This window comes from Nerophis ophidion, linkage group LG09, assembly GCF_033978795.1.
Source record: "Nerophis ophidion isolate RoL-2023_Sa linkage group LG09, RoL_Noph_v1.0, whole genome shotgun sequence".
Classification (NCBI taxonomy): Eukaryota; Metazoa; Chordata; class Actinopteri; order Syngnathiformes; family Syngnathidae; genus Nerophis; species Nerophis ophidion.
The window spans coordinates 55,668,686-55,695,606 of NC_084619.1; the positions used below are offsets into that span (position 1 = coordinate 55,668,686).

Below are 26,921 nucleotides of genomic sequence, written 5' to 3' on the forward strand. Positions count from 1 at the left end.
ACGTTGCTTGGATGACAACATATGTTGCTCCAAAACCTGTATGGACCATTCAGGATTAATGGTGCCTTCACAGATGTGTAAGTTACCCATGCCTTGGGCACTAATACACCCCCATACCGTCACAGATGCTGGCTTTTGAACTTTGCGCCTATAACAACCCGAATGGTTATTTTCCTCTTTGTTCTGGAGGACACCACGTCCTCTGTTTCCAAATATAATTTGAAATGTGGACTTGTCAGACCACAGAACAGCTTTTCACTTTGCATCAGTCCATCTTGGTGAGCTCGGGCTCAGCGAAGCCAGCGGCGTTCCTTGGTGTTGTTGATAAATGGGTTTTGCTTTGCATAGCAGAGTTTTAACTTGCACTTACAGATGTAGCAACCAACTGTACTAACTGACAGTGGTTTTATGAAGTTTTCCTGAGCCCATGTGGTGATATCCTTTACACACTGATGTCGGTTTTTGATGCAGTACCGTGTGATGGATCAAAGGTCCGTAATATCATCGCTTACGTGCAGTGATTTCTCCAGATTCTCTTAACCTTTTGATGATTTTACGGACCATAGATGGTAAAATCCATAAATTCCTTGCAATAGCTCGTTGAGAAATGTTTTTATAAAACTGTTCAACAATTTGCTTACAAATTAATGACCCTCACTCCATCCTTGTTTGTGAAATACTTAGCATTTCACAGAAGCTGTTTTTATACCCAATCATGGCACCCAACTGTTCCCAATTAACCTGCACACCTGTGGGATGTTCCAAATAAGTGTTTGATGAGCATTCCTCAACTTTATCAGTATTTATTGCCACCTTTCCCAACTTCTTTGTCACGTGTTGCTGGCATCAAATTCTAAAGTTAATGATTATTTGCACAAAAAAAAGGTTTATCAGTTTGAACATCAAATATGTTGTCTTTGTAGACTATTCAACTGAATATGGGTTGAAAATTTTTTGCAAATCATTATATTCCGTTTATATTTACAACTAACACAATTTCCCAACTCATATGGAAACAGGGATTGTAGACAAACGCTCTGAGTCTGTCTGCATAAAGCCACGTTTTTAAAGTAAACTATTTGTGCTATTGTGTGGCAGGTACCTTGAGACAAGGATATGTTGGATAACAGTCTAAAAGTAGCATGTTTTCCCTTACTCAATATTTTTGCAGTTTTATATATAAATGATAGAAATTGCAAATCAAATTGCAATATTGGAGAGAGAAATTATTATTTTTTTTTTTCAAAATCGTGCAGCTCTACTTTTGACAAAGAAAAACTAAAGCAAACAACTTTATTTTGGTGCCAATCCGCTTTTCTCGCTTGACTGGGGCATCATATTGTGTGTAAGAAATAATTTTAGTGTCCGTGTTTTTAAAACATTGTTTTACTTGCATCAGTTATTGTTATTGTTTTATATCCACCCTAGGAAGTTATTCCGAATCATGATCACACATGTTGACCTCTTGCGCTTAGATCCCTCCAATCCGGCCTATGGAGAGGCTTCAAACCAAGTCTATGGATTATTTGCCAGATTTATATGACCCAGATTTGTTTGTATGCGTGTCTGCTGAAGCTATACCCGTTATATCCTGGCTGCTCCCCGCATGGATACTGCCACGCTGAGAATTTCCCCCTTGCTTTCTTACTAAGCCCTCGTGGAGCAGTCAGCCAAAAATAACAAAACATACAGCTTCTACTGCAAGCTCCGCCCCCCTGGAGAAGACATTACCCGGAGTTGGGATGAGGAGGAGGAGGTGGAGCCAAGCTTACACTGGCCTCTAAGGCTGCGACTAATTTGAAACAGGATCAGACTCCAGCCAGCTCCAACTTTGCACAAGGAGTCGGAGTCAAGTAAGAATCGGAAATGAGGGTAGAGGTGATATTTTTGGACATTTTCCCTATGTGTGCTCAAGGCTGGACGTTTTCAAGTTACTTTCCGACACAAAAACTTTAACAAGCCCTCCTGGGATGAGCCCAGGATTGCCCCAATAGCTTCCACCTCCCTCCCTCCCCGTTGTGAGCGAGCCAAAATAGAGACAGCGAGAGGAGACGTTCCGAAGGGAGGGCTTGGGTTATGTTTAGGTTTGTCCAACGAGGAATAATTTAGGGAAGTATGTCCATCCTCCCCCTCTCGCAAAACATCCACCTCCCCCGGCCCCCCGCATGACTGTAAATCTGCTTTCACATTTTGCGCGAGCCCTGCCGCCACACCGCTAACTTTGGGGGAGGTCATTAACAAGGGGCTAAAAGGAACAGCGGCACCATGTATGCCACGCTTATGTTGAACCCGGCAGTGGGACAAAAGGACACAGGACACAGAAAATGGGACAAAGTGGACCAGCAGACTTGAGACGAGACAAGAAATTTTGGATTATTTGGCGCCTAACATAAAAGTTGTCTGGTCATTTAGGTCAGGAGTTAAGAACCCCTCAGCTAACTTTTTTGACCTCAGGGCCAAACGTTTCCACTAGAGAAGGGCCCAGAGCCCACTCAAATATTAACATAGGGGTGTCAAAAAAATATTGATTGTTTTTTTTTTTTTTTTTTTAATTAAATCAACACAAAAACACACAAAATACACTTTCCATCAGTGCATCACCCCCCAAAGAAAACCCCTCCCTCCCCCATTAACACCCAGCCACACCCACTCACACAAAAAAGGGTTGTTTCTTTCTGCTCCCAAAATGCTGGTTCCCACAACATATATAACACAGTCTGCAAGGGACATAGTCCTTGAAACACACATGATTGTGTGTGTGTTGTTGTTTTTTTTTGTATGTTACAATTTTTTGTATGTTACGATTTTTACATCGATTCAAGATATCAAAAATCGATTACATTTTTTTTTTAATCTGTTCTGTCCAGCCACTCAAGGAAATCATATAGTTAATGTACAAACCCCGTTTCCATATGAGTTGTGAAATTGTGTTAGATGTAAATATAAACGGAATACAATGATTTGCAAATAATTTTCAACCCATATTCAGTTGAATATGCTACAAAGACAACATATTTGATGTTCAGACTGATACAAAACAATTTGGGCATATAATCATTAACTTTACAATTTGATGCCAGCAACTTGTGACAAAGAAGTTGGGAAAGGTAGCAATAAATACGGATCAAGTTGAGGAATGCTCATCAAACAGTTATATGGAACATCCCACAGGTGTGCAGGCTAATTGGGAACAGTTGGGTGCCATGATTGGGTATAAAAGTAAAAGTAATTCAAAAACAAGGATGGGGCGAGGGTCACCACTTTGTAAGCAAATTGTCAAACAGTTTTAGAACAACATTTCTCAACGAGCTATTGCAAGGAATTTAGGGATTTTACCATCTACGGTCCATAAGATCATCAAAAAGTTCAGAGAATCTGGAGAAATCCCTGCACGTAAGCGATGATATTATGGGCTTTTGATCCCTCAGGCGGTACTGCATAAAAGATCAGACATCAGTGTGTAAAGGATATCACCACATGGGCTCAGGAACACTTCATAAAACCACTGTCAGTAACTACGGTTGGTTGCTACATCTGTAAGTGCAAGTTAAAACTCTACTATGCAAAGCCAAACCCATTTATCAACAATATCCTGAAATGCCACCGGCTTGGCTGGACCCAAGCTCACCTAAGATGGACTGATGCAAAGTGGAAAGGTGTTCTGTGGTTTGACGAGTCCACATTTAAAATTATATTTGGAAACAGGACGTGGTGTCCTCCAGAACAAAGAGTAAAATAACCATTCGGATTGTTATAGGCGCAAAGTTCAAAAGACAGCATCTGTGATGGTATGAGGGTGTATTAGTGCCCAAGGCATGGGTAACTTACATATCTGTGAAGGCACCATTAATGCTGAAAGGTCCATACAGGTTTTGGAGCAACATATGTTGTCATCCAAGCAACGTTATCATGGACGCCCCTGCTTATTTCAGCAAGACAAGTGTTACAGCAGCGTGGCTTTGTAAAAAAAGAGTGCAGTTACTTTCCTGGCCCGCCTGCAGTCCAGACCTGTCTCCCATCGAAAATGTGTGGCGCATTATGAAGCGTAAAATACGACAGCGGAGACCCCGGACTGTTGAACGACTGAAGCTCTACATAAAACAAAAATAGGAAAGAATTCCACTTTCAAAGCTTGAACAATTAGCTTTCTCAGTTCCCAAACGTTTATTGAGTGTTGTTAAAAGAAAAAGTGATGTAACACAGTGGTGAACATGCCCTTTCCCAACTACTTTGGCACATGTTGCAGCCATAAAATTCTAAGTTAATTATTTGAGACTAAAAAAATTAAGTTTATGAGTTTGAACATCAAATATCTTGTCTTTGTAGTGCATTCAATTGAATATGGGTTGAAAAGGATTTGCAAATCATTGTATTCCGTTTCTATTTACATCCAACACAATTTCCCAACTCATATGGAAACGGGGTTTGTAAATGCCCATACTTGCTGTACAGATTTACTTTAGACAAAAGACAAGTTTTGGATACTTCTCTTGTTGACTTATTAGTATTTGACTTTATTAAATTTTTGGGAAGCATTTTGTTAAACAAAACCAGTTTTCTTTTAAATAACATACAAATTGATGAGAGCTGTTTATCTATTTTATGGAGGATTGTAGTTATTTATAAAACTGTCATCCAAAGTTATGAAAAAATCATACATTTTGAATGGAGAATCGTTTTGAATAGAGAATCAATTCTGAATTGAATCGTTGCCCCCAAGAACTGAATCAAATCTAATTGTTTGGTGCCCAAAGATTCACAGCCCTAGTAATCTTATTCTTGATTTTAATCATATTTAGTAATTATATCTAACCGACTTATCGTTTAACAGGATAAACCTTGTCAAATGATATGAAAGCATGTGTTAATCACAAATACTATCAAGGCTTTGGTGAGGCTGATTAAAAAAATAAATATTAATCAAATATACTGCAAAAGAAGGTACTCATAAAAAAATATTTACATACAATAACACCGTGATAAAATAAATAATTCAAACTAAATTGATGAATAACATTGTTTCTTAAGTAAACTGTCAATAAAATGAAAGTGCAAAAAAAGAAAACAACTTCACGACTTTAGTTATAATCTTAGCGCTTAAGAAACTTTTCTATGACTTAGCTATAGACTACTTCTGTTTGTTTGGTATTGTCATTACTGCCACTGGTGGTGGGAAAGTGTATTACCACTGAGTACCGCTGATGCCCATACGGACCACAATTTTTGGCGGCATTTTGCATCATTAAGGATGTCATCTTACACTATCTGTAAGATTTAATGCCCATATCCACAAGACAAAATGGACTCCACTACAGTGGTTCCCAGGATACCAGGATACCATTTGTTCTGTGACACAGCTCATACCTTGAAAAACTCAGAGTGAAACCGCGTCGCCCATTGAACTGAATTTAAATCTATTCAATCAGTGTTCTGCTTCCACAAAACAGTCCAAGTTTAACATGCCTTTTGAAAATAACTTAAGAAAAAATATAGTATGAAAAAGAACTATAGAATGTACTATAAGCAACTACAGTAGTTTTATGAAGCAGCAATAATAGTGTACTGCATTTATCTTGCAGAGCAGACTTCTACGATATGTCTTTCTAGCTGCTACTCTTTATTATAATGGATAAATGTCTGCCGTGTAGATATTTTTATAACGTCTTGGCTTGCGTTATAGACTCTGTCTGCTTCAGTATGGTGCAGACTAGCAGTGCTAAGCTCCAACTGCTTCACCATGTTAGGTGGCTAAACGCTTGGTTATGTTTTTGAGGATTTATTTTTTAATTCAATGAATATCATCCACTTCTTTTTCTCAGCACTGTTCTTAACACTCAAATTATTCCTTCTCCTTGTTAGAAAAACAAATTTATGTCTTTTTTTTTAACCTATGAGTTAATGCTAGCGAGTAAGTCTGGATGTTTCGGTCGGATCTTACAGGGTTCATTGTGACCTTCGCTGGGCCAACTAGCGGTGGGGAGGCTCGTAACCCTGAACTTTTGCTCACAACTTAAGGCATAACGATTAACCATGAAACTCGCAAGCTGGGCTACTCTTAAGCCGAGATCCTGCTGTACTTTGCAGCAGCTAGGAGAGGATGCCATCAGTTCTGTAAACTAAATCGGATAACCAAATGAAACCAAAGAAAAGGGTGACGGTTTAATACAGGACCCCATAAACTAAAAAAAATAATGATGTAAATGTATATAAAACAACTAAAAACCTGCTGGAAACTAAGCGGAGTGAGGTTCCCCAGGCTAGATCTGATCAATCTAAGTCTGTGAACATGAACTGATGAAGCCTATTCGAATGAGAGGCGAACGTCTTCTAAAGCAAACTGAACGGATCAGCTATGATCGACTGAATGCGCTGAAAATCAGACTGGCGTTGTTCACGCATCCGCACATTTGAAACCCTCAACTTTGAGGCGGCAACTTGTCCAGGGTGTACTCTGCTTTCCGCCCGAATGCAGCTGGGATAGGCTACAGCCCCTACGTGACCCAGAGAGGGACACGCAATAGAAAATGGATGAATGGATGGAACTTTGGTGCCTCGGGATCAACTGACTGTCAGTGGACTACCGTCACTTATTGAAGCATTATAGATTTTGTTGTGTTTTTGAACATTGAGAAGGCGTACCTTTGAACCTCAACCTTTTGAAATGGAGTTAAAGCGTGTCGGCTGCTTTTCCTTAGTTTTTTACATGAAAATGTCTAACTCAAAACCTCCCTCTCAGCACATTTTTTTTTTATAGTGATAAACCCACAAGCACGAATCATGTTCTTTTGTTGCTACTAGCAATAATGAAAATCCCTGAATGTAGCGCTGGGCGATATGGATGTATCACCGTATCTGTATAGGTTTTTGTATTGGTTGTTATTGATAATTATTGGTATTTTTTATGACCTATAGAAAATATGGACCAGTAGAAAAATATATGAAATATACAAATTTTAGTTCAAACGTAACCACGTTCTGATAATCCCCTCAGCTATCAAGGCAGAAAGGACAGGAAATATCCACACAGCCATGGAAAACAATCAATTTAAACAAAATTCTAAAATCACAATAAACACCTAACAATAACCTCTTTAAAATAAGTTGCAAAAATAAGGAATATGTAAGAAATGCTTAAGAAGGTGTAACAAAATAGTGCAAAGTGTGAAAATGTAAACATAGAGAAACCTGTGAACAAGTGAAGTGAATTATATTTATATAGCGCTTTTTCTCTAGTGACTCAAAGCGCTTTACATAGTGAAACCCAATATCTAAGTTACATTTGAACCAGTGTGGGTGGCACTGGGAGCAGATGGGTAAAGTGTCTTGCCCAAGGACATAACGGCAGTTACTAGGATGGCGGAAGCGGGGATCGAAACTGCAACCCTCAAGTTGCTGGCACGGCCACTCTACCAACTTTACCAACCGAGCTTTACCGCCAACAAATATTTACATGTTTACTGCCAGGAAGTTAAGTGGTCTGTGTAACATTTAATTTGGTCTGTTATTCTTATTTAGGTATGGAAATAGATTTATGTTATGCAGTAATTCTTATTTAAATATTATTGGACCAAATTATTATTTTAAAGCAGCCATTTTTTAAATATTTTATTTATACAGCCCTGCACTTTAGTTCCTACCTGTTGTTTACGTAAATCCGAATAGGGAACGAACGAGGGTTGAAAAGAAAAGATAAGCGTGGCGAAGGACTACGGTCCGCTTTAAAAAAAAAATCTGAAAAACTGCCATTCTGCCGAGGTGACTTTTCCTATTTCATCCACAACTTCTTCGCTCTATGCCGGAGTAATTTTTACTTTCTCTTCACACTCCATTCAGAAAATCAACAGCTAGACAGTAAGATAGTGCAACCAAAATGACCGTGTTTTGCGATTGGCAGTTCAGCGTTTCCCTCTTTTTGCTCACTGATCACTTCCTCTTTTGCCAACATCGCGAGTGCCTCTGTTCAGTGTTTTTCAACCTTTTCTGAGCTAAGGCACATTTTTTTTATTGAACTAAATCTCGAGGCACACCACCAGCAGAAAACATTAAAAACTGAAATTCAACAACCGATATTGACAGTATAAAGTCGTTCTTGCAATTGTTGGATATGAATTCAAACCATAACCAACCATGCATCACTATAGCTCTTGTCTCAAAGTAGGTGTGCTGTCTTATTTGGAGTTTGTTGGTGTTTTCCTGGGTCTTTTATTTTCATTCCTGTCTTGCACTCCTATTTTGTTGTTGATTGATTGATTGATACTTTTATTAGTAGATTGCACAGTACAGTACATATTCCGTACAATTGACCACTAAATGGTAACATCCGAATAAGTTTTTCAACTTGTTTAAGTCGGGGTCCACGTTAATCAATTCATGTCATGTACGGATGTGCTGTGCGGACGCTGTCTGCTGCTTCACACGCTGTAAGTCTTTGCTGTCGTCCAGCATTCTGTTTTTGTTTACTTTCTTGCCAGTTCAGTTTTAGCTTCGTTTTGCATAGCCATCCCAAAACTTCAATGCCTTTTCTTAGCGGCACTTGCCTTTTGTTTATTTTTGGTTTAAGCATTAGATTCCTTTTTACCTGCATGCTGCGTCTGGCTTTCATTTGCATATTGTGATCACGACAAACCATGTTCCTGACAAAGCAATTAGCTACCTGCTGCCACCTACTGATATGGAAGAGTATTACACGGCTAGTCTGCCGATCTCTAGACAGCACAGACACCCAACAATGGCACATTTGCAGATTATAATTACTGGTTTGCAAAACATTTAAACCCAATTAGGTGAAATTACATAATCTCCCACGGCACGCCAGACTATATCTCACGGTACAGGGGTTGAAAAACACTGATTTTGTTCATGCAACCAAACCTTCTTTATTCTCTTTAGTTTCTTCCGGCCAACAACAACAACAACACAAATATTTGTATATGTCAGACGTTTTATCGAACACATTTTTATTGATATTGTTACGTGTTTGTCGCGGTATATATTGATATAATTTTATCGGCCCAGCCCTCACCGTTCATTATTTTTCTTATTGATTGATAGATCGAGGACCTTTCTTTGAAAGCACATCCCTACCTTTCTAGCGCATGTGAAAACGCTTGTGAGAGGCCCGTGACAGCGTTGTAGCCCCCCCATTCCGCCTCTCCGTGTGTTTGTGTGCATCTCTGCGGTGGCGGTACACTCCCAGCAGAGCACCTATTAGTCTTGGCCATCACAGACAGCCCGAGTCAAAAGATGAACCACGAGGCACTTCCTCTCGTAAATCAGCGGCCCCGCACTAAGCTGGGAAACAGCTGCGAGCCGCTCGTTTGGTTGCTGCTCTTTTTAAGCCTCGGGGGAGGGAGGGAGGGGGCGGGTGAAGGGGGGGGTCGCCAGGAGAGAAGGGGGCGGTAGGGTACAGGAAGTAACCTTTTGACCCTGCCTGCTGCTCTTGGTGTCGGGTTACAGGGGAGGCAGTGAGGTCGGTGGGGGAGGGTTCCCGCTTAAGCCCTCAAACTTTTTTTTTTTTGTGCTGTTGTAAGCTCTGCGAGCGTGCAAACGACTCATGTGTTCAGAAGCTTCCACTTGGATGACAGTAGCACGCTCACCGTGAAGACGTCGTCGTCGCCCAGCTCGCCTTCGTTCTGCAGTGCTGTAGAGGATGTGGTCGAACCTATGCGGAAAAAAGAAAACGTTTCATTAATTCAGAAAAAACTACATGTCAAGACCATGCGTTTTGAAGGGAATTTTTCAAAGGTTCGCATCCCACATTAAATACATATTCATATTGACATATTTCAAGCTCATTGGTGTCATGTGTGCAAGGCTACCTAGTTTCTATCTCCACTCTTTTTATAGGGTTTGCAAGTGTTACATGGAAACGCAATGCATTGTGGGTTTTGCTGGCCTCTGAATGGCTTATTTACACATCTAAATGGAAGACATTTTTTCAAAAGTTTTGTTATTTTGTTCAATTGAAAACATGGCGGGAACATGCGGCATCATGAACTGCCACAATTGTGGTCATGATTGCTTCAGGAAAAAAAAAACGATTTGGTGACATTTTTTTTTTATATATTTCTGGCATTAAAGATAAGGAAGTTGGGTTAGTGAGCTAACAAAGGCTGCAATAGACGATCAAACGTCACTTTTAACGGCATCACTTGCTACGTGTTGGTGTGTTCACTGCATTTTTAGACTTTCAAATCAAAGCATGTTTTATTCTCTTTCACACAAAGTATTTAGTAGGCTGTTTGTTAGCTTAGCTAGTGACGGGGTACAAACAACGTACACAATTTTTAGTCACGGGTACGCTCAAAAATAAATAAGTATTTTCCAAGCTTTCGCGCAGTGATCAAAGTATTTTAAAGTAATAATTGCTCGTTTTTTTTAAGGGTAACCTGCTTATGAAATGGACACCATTACTCCATCTCCGACACATAAGAGATAAAAGTCATAGATTAGGCGCAATTTGAACGGAAGACAATGAGTCTTAGCACACTTTGAATTTTAAAATTCTTCACAGGTATAAAAACTGACTCGGTTGAGGAACTATAGACAACTTTGGCTTCAACAATGGCAGCAGCTTAATTACATTTCTTGTCCATCGGACATACTCATAAGGATACATTATATCAATTTTACAATTTTTTTTAGGTAGTGAGCCTTTGAAATAGTGTACAGTTTCTCAGTACAGTCCCTTGATTTTTTTTTCGTACTATTCAATGCAGCTGAGATAGGCTGCAGCACACCCAGTAAGTGACAAGCGATAGAAAATGGATGGATGGGCATTTTTAATCCAGTTAGTTACGCTCTCTCATATCACCGCGAGTGCAGTACAGTCACGTAAACAAAAGCTTTGGCCAACAAACATGACATGCGGCCCCACAATGCATGCAAAATCATGTGCCCTTTCGAGCCTTATTTATTTCTCAATGGGGCGAACGCCGCACTCACTCAAAATCACTTTGTTTTGTTTGTGGCCCATTGGCACATTTTCACTTTGGCCCTAGAAGGCAAGATGATTGGGCACCCCATGCTAGATAAAATAAAATTTGGCTAGTACGTGTACTAGCCGAAAAATCAAGATGGCCGAAAAAACCCCTCCCAAAAACCTGCCAACTAGAGGTGGCATTGACTTCACGATACGATACAGTATAGCGAAATTCAACATAGTTCAGTGATGACTTTAAAATGTGAAATACAAAGTGTTGATATGTACATTAGACCAGTGTTTTTCAACCTTTTTTTAACCTAAGGCACACTTTTTGCATTGAAAAAATGCGGTGGCACACTAGTAGCAGAAATCATAAAAAAATGAAACTCGGTTGACAGCAAAAAGTCGTTGTCGCAATTGATGGATATGAATTCAAACCATAACCAAGCACGCATTAATATAGCTCTTGTCTCAAAGTAGGTGTACTGTCACCACCTGTCACATCACGCCGTGACTTATTTGGAGTTTTTTTTGCAGTTTCCTGTGTGTGGTGTTTTAGTTTTGGTCTTGAGCTCCTATTTTGGTTGCTTTTTCTCTTTTCGTTTTCCTGTCGCAGCTTCATGTCTTCCTTGAGCGATATTTTCCGCATCTACTTTGTTTTAGCAATCAAGAATATTTCAGTTGTTTTTATGCTTCTTTGTGGGATCATTGATGATTGTCATGTGATGTTCGGATCTATATTGTGGACGCCGTCGTTGCTCCACAGTAAGTCTTTGCTATCGTCCAGTATTCTGTTTTTGTGTACTTTGTAGCCAGTTCAGTTTTAGTTTCGTTCTGCATAGCCTTCACTAAGCTTCAATACCTTTTCTTAGGGGCACTGACCTTTTTGTTTATTTTTGGTTTAAGCATTAGATACCTTTTTACCACCACACTGCCTCCCGCTGTTTCCGACATCTACAAAGCTATTAGATACCGGCTGCCACCTACTGATATGGAAGAGTATTACATGGTTACTCTGCTGAGCTCTAGATAGAACGGACACACAACAACAACACATCATTTGCAGACTACAATTACTGGTTTGCAAAAAATATCTTTAACCCAACCAGGTGAAACTAGATAATTTCCCACGGCACACCAGACTGTATCTCACGGCACACTAGTGTGCCAAGGCACAGTGGTTGAAAAACACTGCCTTAGATGACAGTAATATTTCATTGGACAAAATCCACATTGAAATTCAAATGGTCCATAGCCGTATATTGCAATTGTACAGAAATTAGACCACGTTTCTTGCACAAATGATTAGCTATTGAAAAATTTGAAAAAATACTGTATATTACAGTGGAACCTCGATTTACAAACCTAATTGCAAACTTTTCGGTTTACGAAATTTTAGATCGCACAAAATATGCCCATGTGTTCGAACCGTTTCTGTGTACAAACTCTTCATTCATTCACTTTGTGTCCCGATGGCAGCCATTTTGTGCTCGAGATTGAGGAAGAAGGCTTTGTACTACATCCAGTTTTTATTTGTAATAATGGACTTTTCTGAAAAAAGATGCAAAAATGCGGACTCCTTTCACAGCGTAGGAGAAGACTAACTTTCGTTCAGCTCTTCCGAGAGAACACACACACACAAACGCCCCTTTGACGATGTTAAATGTAATGTAAGTGGATTTTAAGTTTTTAAATGTTTATTATTGTACCAACGCCTTCCGCCCGAATGCAGCTGAGATGGGCTCCAGCACCTCCCGCGACCCCAAAAGGGACAAGAGGGAGAAAAATGGATGGATGGCTGGCAATGTGGTTGTTAAAGTTAAAGATTTGTCGGCCTTCTGAACGTTTGTGAGGGCACCAAAGGGACTTCAGTGCATGTGCGCATGTTGGCAGAGCATACAGGACAGCTTAGCTTGTCATTGTTTTAGCTTGTTGATAAAGAAATTAAATTCACACCTTCTAGGTATGTTTATTTACACAGTACTGTATAGTATGTTATTGCATTCAAAGTGTACAAACCTGACCTGAAAAAGGTAAGGTAAGAGTTTTTGATGAGGCTGGAACGCGTTATTCATATTTACATTGTTTCTTATGGGGAAATTTGCTTGACTGTACAAACTTTTCGATTTTGAAGCCTGTTCAAGAACCAATACAATTTGTAAATCGATGTTTGACTGCATAGCGTTTAAAAATGTATTAATATTTTTCCCACCCCTTTTGCTAACCTGCAAAGAGTGGCCACCTCGGCTGTTTCTTTTGAGTGGTCGCTGTAGACAGATTTGACGGCCCAACTTCATTCAGTAGACTAGCTCAGCATTGTTTCCATTGATGGTAAATTACTGATTTGTACGCCTTAACTGAAGGAAACCAACCGCAGAACTAGGGTCGAGTAAGATTCACATAAGTATAGGTTGCTAGTGATGCGGTTGTTAAAGAGCTGTGTGCACCAAAAAGTCCAGGCAAGACTTAGTAGTTTGTAGACTAGTGGAAATGTCGTATAGGACAGACTCGTTTGTACCTTCTGCCAGGTCCTCGATGGCTTTCCGCACCCCCCTGTCGAACGCCCTTGCATCAGCTGGACCCTGGAAGCCCAGGCCACACCTTCGGTCCTCCACCTTCCAGTGGTGAAAGGTGGGCGTTGCTATAGTGTACACCAAGTCTTTCCTCAGTGGACAGTCCAGGATCACCTGTCAACCACACGCACGTCAGTCAGACGTTCAGATCTCTTTCAAATGCGGTGATCGTGGCGGCCGGCGGGCGTCACCTGTTTGTCCCGCAGTCGCTCGCCCCGGATGAGGAACTGCGAGCTTCCGGAGGGCGGCAGCGGGGGTAGCTCGGTGGGTCGTAAGCGACAGACGCCCACCCTGCTGAGAGCGCCCCCGTCCTGCGCCAGCCAGCCTCCGCTCGAGTCGTCCCGCGTCATCACCACTGCTTTCACACGCACGATGTAGCTGTCACTGGACACAACAAGGAGAATGTTGAGACCCTCGGAGTCAAAAGTCCTGTTTACATTGCACAGTAAGTCTGATTTTATTGCCCTCAAGTAGGGCTAGGCGATATATCGATATACACGATGCCTTTGTCTCTGTCCGATATAGAAAATGACTATATCGTTATATTCGAGTATACGTTTGCACGCAGTTGCTCTCAGCTGCGGGCATTACACTACAGGCTCTCCTCGCTTTTTCCTCTCTCTCCTTCTCACATACAGCAAGCGCACTTTCTTACATACGTCACATACTGTCAAGTCATACGTCACATACGTATACACCCTCGCAGAGCAGAGGTAGCAGCATGGGTAACGTTAGCTGTGATGCTAGCAGAGCCGTGCGAGTGGTAATACAAGAGAAAGGAGGTGCGAATGAAGGAAGAATCAATTTCTAAGAAAGACAACAGGGGTTCCATCGTCTGGCTGTGGTTTGGCTTCAAGTGAGAATATGTCGAACAGACAACTTTAATTTGTCAAGCATGCTGCAAAAGTGTTGCTACCAAAAGTAGCATTACTACTAATATGTAGCATCATTTGAAAAGTCACCCGCTAGAGAATGAAGAGTGTTTGAAACTGCATGGCAACATCACCTTTCGGTGCCACACGCCCACACCATCAAAATGCAGAGGCAAACATTTCCAGATCAACACCGTATGAAAAAAATCATCAACAACAGAATTTAATAACGTCTGTAGGAATCTACCACATAGTGAAGGACGAACACTATTTGATTTCCTATTATGCAGCTCATTTTTATTTGACACTTAAAATGTCTGACAATCTTGCACTTTCTGTTTTGGAAATGACATGAATGTTTGTGCCACTGCTTAATAACTGTTTAAAGGCCTACTGAAACCCACTACTACCGAATACGCAGTCTGATAGTTTTTATACCAATGATGAAATATTAACATTGCAACACATGCCAATACGGCCGGTTTAGTTGACTAAATTGCAATTTAAATTTCCCGTGGAGTTTCTTGTTAAAAACGTCACGGACTGTCAGGAAATCTTAGCTCAGCACCAGCTACGGCTAAGAGTCGTCTTTTTTCATCGCATAATTACACAGTAAGTGGGACATCTGTGTTGCTGAGTCTTTTGCAATTTGTTCACTTAATAATGGAGACTATAAAGAACAATGCTGTTGGTGGAAAGCGGTGTATTGCAGCTGTCTTTAGCACCGAGACACAGCCGGTGTTTCGTTGTTTTTAACAGAGCGGTCAAGCGAACATGTTTCTCTACGTCAACCAGCATGTTTTTGGATGGGAAAATTGTTATATATATTACCGGAGACATCATTGGATTATTCGTCCTCCTGCAGTAGCTGTTTAAAAGGCAGCTGTGAGCTTGGCTCCTCGGCTTCTCTCTGAGACACTGCGTGTTCACCGCAGCCATCCGACCTCGAGGTATGTCTTTAAAATCTCACTAAAACACTGTTAAAACAATAAACAGATAAGGGCTCCTCCATAATTATCCTAGTAAATGTGTCTATTTACATCTGAAATGCTCACACTGCAGCCGCCCAAAGCCGTCGCTTTTTATTTTATTTTCTTTTTTCTTTTTTTCTAGTCCTTGGCTGTCAATATCATCATCCACAAATCTTTTATCCTTGCTCAAATTAATGGGGAAATTGCCGTTTTCTCGGTCCGAATAGCTCTTGCTGCTGGAGGCTCCCATTAAAAACAATGTGAGGACGTGAAGAGCCCTCACCCTTGTGACGTCATCGTCTGCGACTTCAGGTAAAGGCGAAGCTTTTTTATCAGCACCAAAAGTTGCAAACTAAATCCTTTCAGCAACAATTTGGCAATATCGCGAAATTATCAAGTATGACACATAGAATGGACCTGCTATCCCCGTTTGAATAAGAAAATCTCATTTCAGTAGGCCTTTAATAAATACAGTTTTGGTCAATTGACTTAGTTTTGATTACCTTCTCTGCATGAAAGTTTAAAATGAGCATATATTAATGCATTATGAAGAATAATGTTTTAATGTAGACACATAGAATCATCATACTGCTGTGATTATATGCATCAAGTGTTAATTCAAGGCCAAGGCAAAGTATCGAGATATATATCGTGTATAGCGATATGGCCTAAAAATATCGAGATATTAAGAAAAAGCCATATCGCCCAGCCCTACCCTTAAGTGACACAGATCAGACTTTTTTTTGCTAGTCTGAATGCTCCAAAGTGCTTCAAATCTGATCTTTTCACATCCGATTCAGGCTATGTCAGGAGGTAGTCCAAATCCAAAAACGAAATCGAGCATGACTTCAATCTAAACAGAAATACGACATGTTTGCGAGCTAAGTCATTTGTGTACGGTGGTAAAGACGTGGCCCGCCAGCGGTAGTGGATACGTCGCTACAACATTTGGTTTCGGCGTCCGAATTGTTGGTGCAAGGCTGCGTATTTAATAGCGTGCAAATAATATGTTATGTGTAATATATGAATATATGTTTTGATTCCGAATAAATTGCAATTGTTAAAGGACCGTAATTGACGCTGTGGCATAATTACTTATACGTTACGTTAATTGTTTACATGAGTTAAAAAATAAAGCTAACCTCGATCCGTGCATTAGCTGTTTTGTCAGCATTGCTGATCTCCGTGTCTCCTATTTGGCAGCCATAAAAAGATTAGAACCCCCCACAATATATAACACTATATATGTATATATCCATTCACACATTATCTACTATGTATTTTCACTTAAGAAAAACATAATTTTGTGTGGCGACTTTATTTTATTATTTTACTTCCTTTGTTTTCACTTTATCGGACTGTGCATGCAAGTGATGTCGAGGCCACATTGGTTCCACATTGGGGCCTGTGTGCGTTTATACTGGAGTCTGATAAAGGTCACATTTTACTGGCAGTGTAAACAGTCAGCTGGAAAAAATTTGACAAAGAAAAAATCCGATTTGGGCCTGTCTGGCCTTCAGTGTAAATGTAGTCAAATCTTCCATCATATCCACGCTCATTTCTATACTTTTTCCAGGCACGGTTTATTATGTTTGCCATTTGCGCCATACTTCATCTCAGAGCTTTCGCACGTCGGCAGAATGTTTGAGGGCGTCCGCAGTCACGACTTTGCCTCGTCCTCGCTCTGCTGGAGGTGGGAGGTGTGTGAGCACACGTACATCTACCTCTGCAGGCCAAAGTTTTGTAGTACTTTAAATATTATGGTGGCACTGCCTTTACTTTGATGTTTTTTCCGCATGAGCTAAGACATTTGTGTTAATACGGTCTCCTTTTGAGGACTTTTTAATACAATGTATCTTGTTGACACTGCATATCCAAACGACCAATGAAAGCATGTTCCACCACGTTGTCAAGAGGGTGTACTTTCACGGTGTCTGGGTATTGCAAGTGTGTATTGTCCTCAGTTCATGGATTGCTTTGGTGGTCGGTGTGTGTCTCAGAATGTAGTGGCAAAATTAAAACCGATAAAACTAGTTGAGCCCAAAAGGAGTTGTTGTTGGACACGGAGTAGGAAGAACCGGCAACAGTTTAGTCTACGAAAGATCAACAACGCAGGACAAAAGAGCCGTCGTGCTGCAACATGACAGTCGCCGCCCTTAAAAAAGGGACACAAAGAGCCCGATCTACAACGCTGATCCGACAATAACAGGAAAGACTCCTCCTCCCCCTGTGTGTCTTTTAAAATGAACATGCAAGCCCCGTAGGCGTGTGTGTGGTGTGGACTGTTTGTCTGTCGTCATGCAGTCAGCCAGCCTGTCATTCAGTCACTTTTATGAATGTGCGTGGGAGGGAGGGAGCCGCTCGACTGGTTTTGCCACCTGTGCTACGTGTGTGTGTGTGTGTGTGTGTGTGTGTGTGAAACGTCAAATCTGCAGAACTGTCTGTAAGCTAATTATATAACACGACCTCTCTCTTACACCTCCCTATTTCTCTTGCTTCATCCCACACACACACACGCACACACACACACGCCTGTATTTCCATTCTCCTTCATTGACATATACAGTCGCATTCCCCAGACCCTAAACCTTAACTGACCCCCAGTCACAATAGATCACATAAGAAGCTTCTTCTGACTGCTTAAAATGCACCAAAATGTCACATTTTGATTTGTTGTAAGCTGCACTTGCGTTAATCTTTTAAAGGGGTCGTATTATGATTAATATTCTACATTTGAAACACTTCCCTGTGGTCTACATAACACATATTGGTGGTTCCTTGGTCAAAATGTTGCACAAGGTTGTTTTACCGACCATCTTCAAGCCGCTTTTTGACAGTCTCTTAAGGATGCGTCGTTTTGTGGGAAGGTCTTATTTATGTGCCTCCACTTCGACAGTGTCGTCTACCAAATTGTAGTTTTTAGTGCTTCCAAAGCGAGTTTACTGACAGATATACGTTACAACTATACAGTACTTTGTATGAGAAATGGCAAAAGCGGAGGGTGCATGTACGAGTCAGTCTGCCCCACAACAAGAGGTCTGAAAAAAAAGAAGGAGCTTAATGACTACAGCGTCGGCGCTACAATGGCAGATGTGTGCAAAGATCTTTGGGTAAATTTCTACCATTTACGATATGGAGATATCTGCTGATGTCACATTTGGGAAAAATATGTCACAAGCTACTTAAACTCCAAACTGCTCATTTAAAGCAGAGTTTCTTAACCATACGGCAGGCGCCAATTCTGGGCTGCGTAAAAATGTTTGTTTCAGGGGTTCTCCAAAACTGCCAAGATACCTGTGGAGGTGGGGGCGTGGTTGTGAGCGTGGTTTGTTGTTAATTTGCTAGGATGATATGATTTTTGTTTAAAAAGCTAAAAAATATATACATATATTTAAAACAAATATGTTTTCATTAATCTTATTCATTAATTACACAAACATACCGTCCGTGACTGAAAGAGGATTGGCAGAAAATGAGGAAGTGTTGTGTGTCCGGCAGGGAAGCGAAGACTCGCTACACGAATGTGTTTTCATGGGAGGTAAAAACCTGTTGGAATTGCACCGTTGTTTGTTATCATAAGATTGGTAATAAAATTTCTAAATAGAGCCGGACAATGTGTAATTTCTTCTTGGGGCTACAATATATTTAATTTGTTTTCAAGTACAAAAAAGCCCTTATTTTCAAAGTTTGGCAGCAGGTAAAAACCTGTTGGAATTGCACTGTTGTTTATCTTAAGATTGGTAATAAAAGTTTAAAATAGCGTCGGACAATGTGTAATTTCTTCTGGGGGCTACAATATATTTAATTTGATTTCAAGTACCAAAAATAACTTATTTTCAAGGTTTGGCGGCAACAAAAATGCTGTAGCGGCATGCCACATTCAATTACATTAAGGGGAAACCTGGCGTTTCTCAGCTGTGGTCCGTATGGGTTGCAACAGTACTCCGTTGTATCACACTTTTCCACAACTTGTGGCAGTGATGACAATATCTAATAAACAAAAGTCTGAAGCTAGAGACATAGAGAAGTTTCAGAAGCGCAAAAATTATGACTGAAGTAGTGAAGCTGTATATTTATTTGCATTTATATTTTTTGACATAAAAAAATACATCATTGCATTTTAATTTAGTTACAATTCATTTATTTTGGCAGCAAGAAATTGTATGTAAAATTATTTTTCATCAGTTTTTGAGTGCCTTCTTTTGCAGTATATTTGATCGGAACTTTTTTTTGTAATTAGCCTGACCTAAACCTTGATAGCAATATTTGTGATTCATATCATTTGACAAAGTTTGTCCTGTTTATCTGTAAGTAGATTATATATAATTAACATTAGGAGTAAAATTACTAATTTTGTGTTAATATTTGATATTTGATTTGTCCTGAGCACCTCTGTAATGAACAACTTGGGCCCTGAAGTCAAACAAGTTAAATATGAAGGAGAGTGAGATTGTTTCATAAATATCTTCACCATAATTTGGTTTGATTTCAAATTATTGGAACTTGGGCAGAAAATTTGGTTTTGCATAATAGGACCTCTCAGATCAAATGTCATTGTAAAATTGTTTCATACACAATGAAGATGTACTGATTTACTTTGCCACATGCCTCAACAGTGACTTTCACTGACATAAAAAGGGCCATCCATCCATCCATTATCTTCCGCTTATCCGAGGTCGGGTCGCGGGGGCAACAGCCTAAGCAGGGAAACCCAGACTTCCCTCTCCCCAGCCACTTCGTCTAGCTCTTCCCGGGGGATCCCGAGGCGTTCCCAGGCCAGCCGGGAGACATAGTCTTCCCAACGTGTCCTGGGTCTTCCCCGTGGGCTCCTACCGGTTGGACGTGCCCTAAACACCTCCCTAGGGAGGCGTTCGGGTGGCATCCTGACCAGATGCCCGAACCACCTCATCTGGCTCCTCTCGATGTGAAGGAGCAGCGGCTTTACTTTGAGTTCCTCCCGGATGGCAGAGCTTCTCACCCTATCTCTAAGGGAGAGCCCCGCCACACGGCGGAGGAAACTCATTTCGGCCACTTGTACCCGTGATCTTATCCTTTCGGTCATGACCCAAAGCTCATGACCATAGGTGAGGATGGGAACGTAGATCGACCGGTAAATTGAGAGCTTTGCCTTCCGGCTCAGCTCCTTCTTTACCACAACGGATCGGTACAACGTCCGCATTACTGAAGACGCCGCACCGATCCGCCTGTCGATCTCACGATCCACTCTTCCCTCACTCGTGAACAAGACTCCTAGGTACTTGAACTCCTCCACTTGGGGCAGGGTCTCCTCCCCAACCCGGAGATGGCATTCCACCCTTTTCCGGGCGAGAACCATGGACTCGGACTTGGAGGTGCTGATTCTCATTCCAGTCGCTTCACACTCTGCTGCGAACCGATCCAGCGAGAGCTGAAGATCCCGGTCAGATGAAGCCATCAGGACCACATCATCTGGAAAAAGCAGAGACCTAATCCTGCGGTTACCAAACTGGAACCCCTCAACGCCTTGACTGCGCCTAGAAATTCTGTCCTTAAAAGTTATGAACAGAATGGGTGACAAAGGACAGCCTTGGCGGAGTCCAACCCTCACTGGAAATGTGTTCGACTTACTGTCGGCAATGCGGACCAAGCGCTGGCACTGATCGTACAGGGAACGGACCGCCACAATAAGACAGTCCGATACCCCATACTCTCTGAGCACTCCCCACAGGACTTCCCGAGGGACACGGTCGAATGCCTTCTCCAAGTCCACAAAGCACATGTAGACTGGTTGGGCAAACTCCCATGCACCCTCAAGAACCCTGCCGAGAGTATAGAGCTGGTCCACAGTTCCACGACCAGGACGAAAACCACACTGTTCCTCCTGAATCCGAGGTTCGACTATCCGGCGTAGCCTCCTCTCCAGTACACCTGAATAAACCTTACCGGGAAGGCTGAGGAGTGTGATCCCACGATAGTTGGAACACACCCTCCGGTCTCCCTTCTTAAAGAGAGGAACCACCACCCCGGTCTGCCAATCCAGAGGTACCGCCCCCGATGTCCACGCGATGCTGCAAAGTCTTGTCAACCAAGACCATAAAAAGGGCAATTTAGCATTTTTAAAAATGGCACGATGAATATTTCAATAACACATCCTAATGGGACTGTCTGTGAGTGTAGCTTGTAGTTACAACATTGTGCAGTATGTGGTGGCATGCATCCCAACACCACCGTGACACACCTGCTCTGCCAGAGAATAAGACGACGTAGCAGGGGGGACTTCTTGACGATGTCGCTATATTTAGCGAGTGTTCACAGCCCTCCAGATACTCTTTTTCAAAAATGCAACCAGTGACTAATCTAGCTTCTGTTTCAGGTCTTCTGGCGACTGACATGAAAGCATGTGTCGCTCTTCTCTAGGAGCAGCGGGTGCTCTCAGGCGACTCTGTCTCGTTTGTGGCATACAGAATAAGTTCAATGGATTTCTAAACATCACTTTTTTCCCTCTTCACAAATTTCTTTCTATGATGTACAATTACTTTCCCCCAAATTAGATTTTTTAAAGCTTCTGCCATGATGATTTGTCATTTCTGATCTAGCAACCCAGCTCAAAGCAGTAGTGGCTTCTTGTGTCTTCCTGCTCTCTTTCTCGGTGTGTTGTTTGTTTAGCTATTCTCCCAGTGATAATGATATTTGAAATACTGTGAATGTACAGCCATCAAGGCAAGGATTAGTAACTTAAAAGCGGCTCCGCACTGCGGATGGACAGATTTGAGCCACTTTCTCTAGCCTTCAGTCAGGACGCTAAAAAATAAAATAAAATGTACATATATTGCTCAGTTTTGATTGACATGGTGAGAGAGGTATTCATATGACAATATGTTGCGATTGTATTAGGGCTGGGCGATATGGCTGAAGTGTTTCGTGTCTGTCGATATCGATAATTATTGATATTTTTTAGGACCAGGAGAAAAATATATTAAATATAAACATTTTTGTTTCAAAGGTAACCTTATTCTTATTCTAATCCCGGCTAAGGTGGTGTGGTATTACTGGTCTTGTTGGGGACTCGCCTTGCATCATTTACAGACCACATTGACTACGGTCCATTTTTTTAAAAATCCAAAAAACTACCATACTGTCCAGGTGACTTTTCGTGTTCTATCCACAATTTCTTCATTTTACTTTCTCTTCTCACTCCATGCAAATAATCAACAACAACAAGATGGCGCAACCACACTTCATAGTTGATACTGTTACCCAATTGGCTATTAGCAAGTCACTCCCACTGATCAGACATCACTTGCTCGGTTACCAGAGAGCGAGTGTGTTTGTTAATGCAACCAACCTTCTTTCGCAACTTCCTATTTTTTCCGAAGAAAAAAGCAATTCATATATCGAATGCATTCTTTTTAAGTGAAATTGTATATCACAATATATATTGATATTGTTGTTTGTATTCTGTCTAGCTACATGACGGGCGCATAGTTTTATGCTGTGTCCCAAGATGTTTCAGGTAAACGTCCTCAAACCCTTGTGGATCCATGTAACCCCCTCCCGCACACATGTAGGCCACCCACATGCAGAAATACCACCAAAGCCAGGCCTCTATATAAGCACACATGCTCCAACGTACACAATAGCGGCTATCAGTTCCCTCAGATGTAGAATAGTCACATTTTGGGCCGTCTTGTGAGCCGTGTTTAGAGCCCTCCCGTTTGATGACGGGGCCTATAATCTGTGGTTGGAACACACAGAGAGCTACAGGCCGCGGCCAGGCGCTACTTTGATACATACGGGGGCGGACGCATGTTCTGGACCCAACCTACACACACAGACCCACATACATGAAGAGTCTGAGACACACACAATTGGTGGCGATGATCTAATTTGGTCCAGACAAATGTTGGGTGAGTAGACACTGCAAAATAATCTTATACAAGATACAATTCTACAACTTTTCAAAGCACATATGAGTCCAAATTTCCAGCAAATGACACATTTTTCTTAGGTTCCAAACACTAGTTGACAGCTGATTAGTTTGGTTTACTAAACAACTTTGTCTTAGGGAAATAAGGGGAACAGAAATAATTATTTCCAGGGTCAAACTAGCATCAAAGACGAGGGTTGTCCTGATATATTGGTACCGGTACCAAAATGTATATCCATACTTTTTTAAAATAAAGGGCACCACAAAAAAAAATATTTTTGGCTTCGTTTTAATGAAAAAAAATTTCCAATTCTTTAAACATATGGTTCTTATTGCACTTTAAGAACCATTTTGGAAGAATCAAACAAAATAATTAAAACAGCATTAATCCCATTTGGCTTGTCTTTTTGTATACTCAAAGATTAATTGTATATATTACATATAGTCTGCCATAATCTAGGATTAGGTTAGAATAGAATAGTCTGACATTTTATCAAATGCTTCATAATTGCCACTCTTGGTCTGTGCTTTAAGACAAATACAATAATTAGTAAATACTACAAACTATGGCCTGTGATGAGGTGGCAACTTGTCCAGGGTGCAATCCGCCTACCGTCCGAATGCAGCTGAGATAAGCTTCTGTGACCCCAAAAGCAGTAGGAAATGGATGGATGGATACAAACTATGGCTAAAATTACGCAGATAGGACATGTAGCAGGCAAAACACACAATGTTAAAAATAAAACACAAATTATAGTCATTTGTTACAATATTCAGTAATTTCACTTACATTAGTCTGCACTATGTGGGTTGTTGGAACTTCGCTAATATTTGGCGTCGAGCCAAGCAGCAGTGTGCGCGTCTACGTATCTGTATGCCGGAGCAGGGTAGCTAGTTAACTACATTTTTTTTTGTACCAATGATTGTCACACACACACTAGGTGTGGCGAAATTATTCCCTGCATTTGAGCCATCCCCCTTGATCACCTCCTGGGAGGTGAGGGGAGCAGTGGGCAGCAGCGGTGGACGCGCCCAGGAATAATTTTTTGGTGATTTAACCCCCAATACCAACCCTTGATGCTGAGTGCCAAGCAGGGAGGTATAGGGTTCCATTGGTATGGTCTTTGGTATGGCACTCACGACCTACCGATCTCAGGGCGGGCACTAACCACTAGGCCACCTGTAAACGTATTGTGCAAGTCTGGATTATTTTTTTTTTAAATGATTATGTAAATTTGAAGCGCAGGTGGTCCTGCCACGTTTGGCGAGGCATGTTTTTAAAGGGGAACATTATCACAATTTCAGAAGGGTTAAAACCAATAAAAATCAGTTCCCAGTGGCTTATTTTATTTTTCGAAGTTTTTTTTTTCAAAATTTTACCCATCCTGGAATATCCCGAAAAAAGGCTTTAAAGTGCCTAATTTTCGCTATCTGTGAAGCCACCGTCCATTTTCCTGTGACGTCATCCAGTGATGCCAATACAAACAAACTGATAGCACAGCAAGATATAGCGACATTAGCTCGGATTCAGACTCGGATTTCAGCGGCTTAAGCGATTCAACAGATTACGCATGTATTGAAACGGATGGTTGGAGTATGGAGGCTGATAGCGAAAACGAAATTGAAGAAGAAACTGAAGCTATTGAGCGAATAGCTATTGACACTATTCGGCCATGTCTGCCTTAGCATCGCCGGTAAAATGTGCAGACCAAACGTTCGGGACTTTCGCATTTTGTGACACTGGATCAACTTAAATATGTCGATTGGTAAGTGTTTGTTTGGCATTAAATGTGGGTGGAGGGAAACGCCGGATGCATATATACCTACAAATGTACATACAGCTAGCCTAAATAGCATGTTGGTATCGATTAGCTGGCAGTCATGCCGCTACCAAATATGTCTGATTAGCAAATAAGTCAATAACATCAACAAAACTCACCTTTGTGATTTAGTTGACTTTATCATTGGAAATGCATCTGCAGGTTATCCATACATCTCTGTGCCATGTCTGTCTTAGCATCACCGGTAAAATGTGCAGACACTTCGGCACATTCAATGTGGGTCTGGCGGCAGATTTCTTTGACTTTATCGTTGGAAATGCATCTGCTTTGAGGGTCGCAGGATATCCTCACAATCTTGCCATCTCTGTAGTAGCATAGCTTTCGTCTGTAAAGTGTGCGGAACAAACGACTGACCATTTCGTCGGCTTTCCCCACACCCTCGTATTTTGAACAAGTTGCGTCCAATTTCTTGCCACTTTCGCATCTTTGGGCCAGTGGTGCAACTTGAATCCCTCCCTGTTAGTGTTGTTACACCCTCCGACAACACACCGACGAGGCATGATGTCTCCAAGGTACGGAAAACAGTCGAAAAAAACTGAAAATAACAGAGCTAAGAGCCGGTGTTTGTAATGTGTTTGAGAAAATGGCGGCTTTATTACCTAGGTGACGTCACGTTCTATCGTCATCGCTCCGAGAGCGATAAATAGAAAGGTGTTTAATTCGCCAAAATTCACCCATTTAGAGTTCGGCAATCTGTTAAAAAAAAAAAAAAGGTCGTTTTTCTGCAACATCAAGGTATATATTGACGCTTACATAAGTCTGGTGATAATGTTCCCATTTAAGCACTGCTTGCAGCGTGGCTTTTCTCCTTGATCAATAGTTTTGAAGCCTAAATACCTTTTGCGCTTCACGCACCCTCTTTATTAACCAGTCAATTTGCCTTTATTCGCCAGTTTTCCTCTCTTCACTGTTTCGGCTTGTGCGCTCAACATGCTTCTCAGCTCCTGACCATCACCGCAGCACGGCAGCATGCGGATGGGAAAAAAATACCCGTATTTTTCAAAGGCAGTATAGTACCATTTTCTACTCCTTGGTATCGCGGTACTTTATTAGTACCGGTATACCATGCAACCCTATCAATGACAAAGGTCAAAGTTTACATGCACCGGCAATTTTACATAGAGATGCCTGACGATGCTCATCTCAAGTATCCACATAAGCTAAGCACTGATAAAAAGCAACAAGTACAATGACTGCAGACTTTTACAAAATCCTTAACACAAAACCAGCTTTTCTTACCTGATGGTACAAGTTAATGTGTACTTGAGAACTGCATGAATCCCCAAAAAATGTAACTCAAACCATGAAGGAATGGCGGTGATATTATTGATATAATCTTGCCTTCCTTCATACTTCATCCATTGGAATTTGTTCTGACATGTGCTTGTGCGGTTATCTCCAAATATGGTAAAAATGTACCCAAAGATCTTTGCACAAGTACGCCATTGTAGTCTGACGTTCTCTATCCTCTTGTTGTGGGGCAGACTAGTTCGTACATGCACATGCATCCTCCGCTGGTGCCATTTACAATAAAAAAAAGTGTACAGTTGGAACTTATATCCGTCAGTAGACTCACTATGGAAGCACTACAAACTACCACATGACTGTCAAAGTGGAGGCACGTAAATAAGACCGCTCACAGAAAGCGGCTTGAAGATGGTCTGTAAAACATAATCCATGCAACATTTTGACCAAAGAACCAGCATTCCATGTTATGTAGACCACGGAGAAGTGTTTTAAACGTAAAAAACATAATATGACCCCTTTAAGGCTTATGTTCATTTTTTTATGTTGCTGTAACTTTGACACAAATTGTTGCTCCTTCACTCACAAT

General features: G+C 41.2%; 1 protein-coding gene across 1 annotated transcript in view; it reads right to left on the reverse strand.

Annotated features, from left to right (window-relative positions):
• The window catches only part of LOC133559488 (sprouty-related, EVH1 domain-containing protein 2-like), a 77,676-nt gene that overhangs the window by 13,262 nt on the left and 37,493 nt on the right, over positions 1 to 26,921 (reverse strand). The window contains exons 2-4 of the mRNA XM_061911305.1: positions 13,689 to 13,881; positions 13,443 to 13,611; positions 9,597 to 9,661 (exon numbers count right to left, since the gene is read on the reverse strand). Of these exons, the coding sequence (XP_061767289.1) occupies positions 9,597 to 9,661; positions 13,443 to 13,611; positions 13,689 to 13,881 (427 nt within the window). The remainder of the gene's footprint in view (positions 1 to 9,596; positions 9,662 to 13,442; positions 13,612 to 13,688; positions 13,882 to 26,921) is intronic.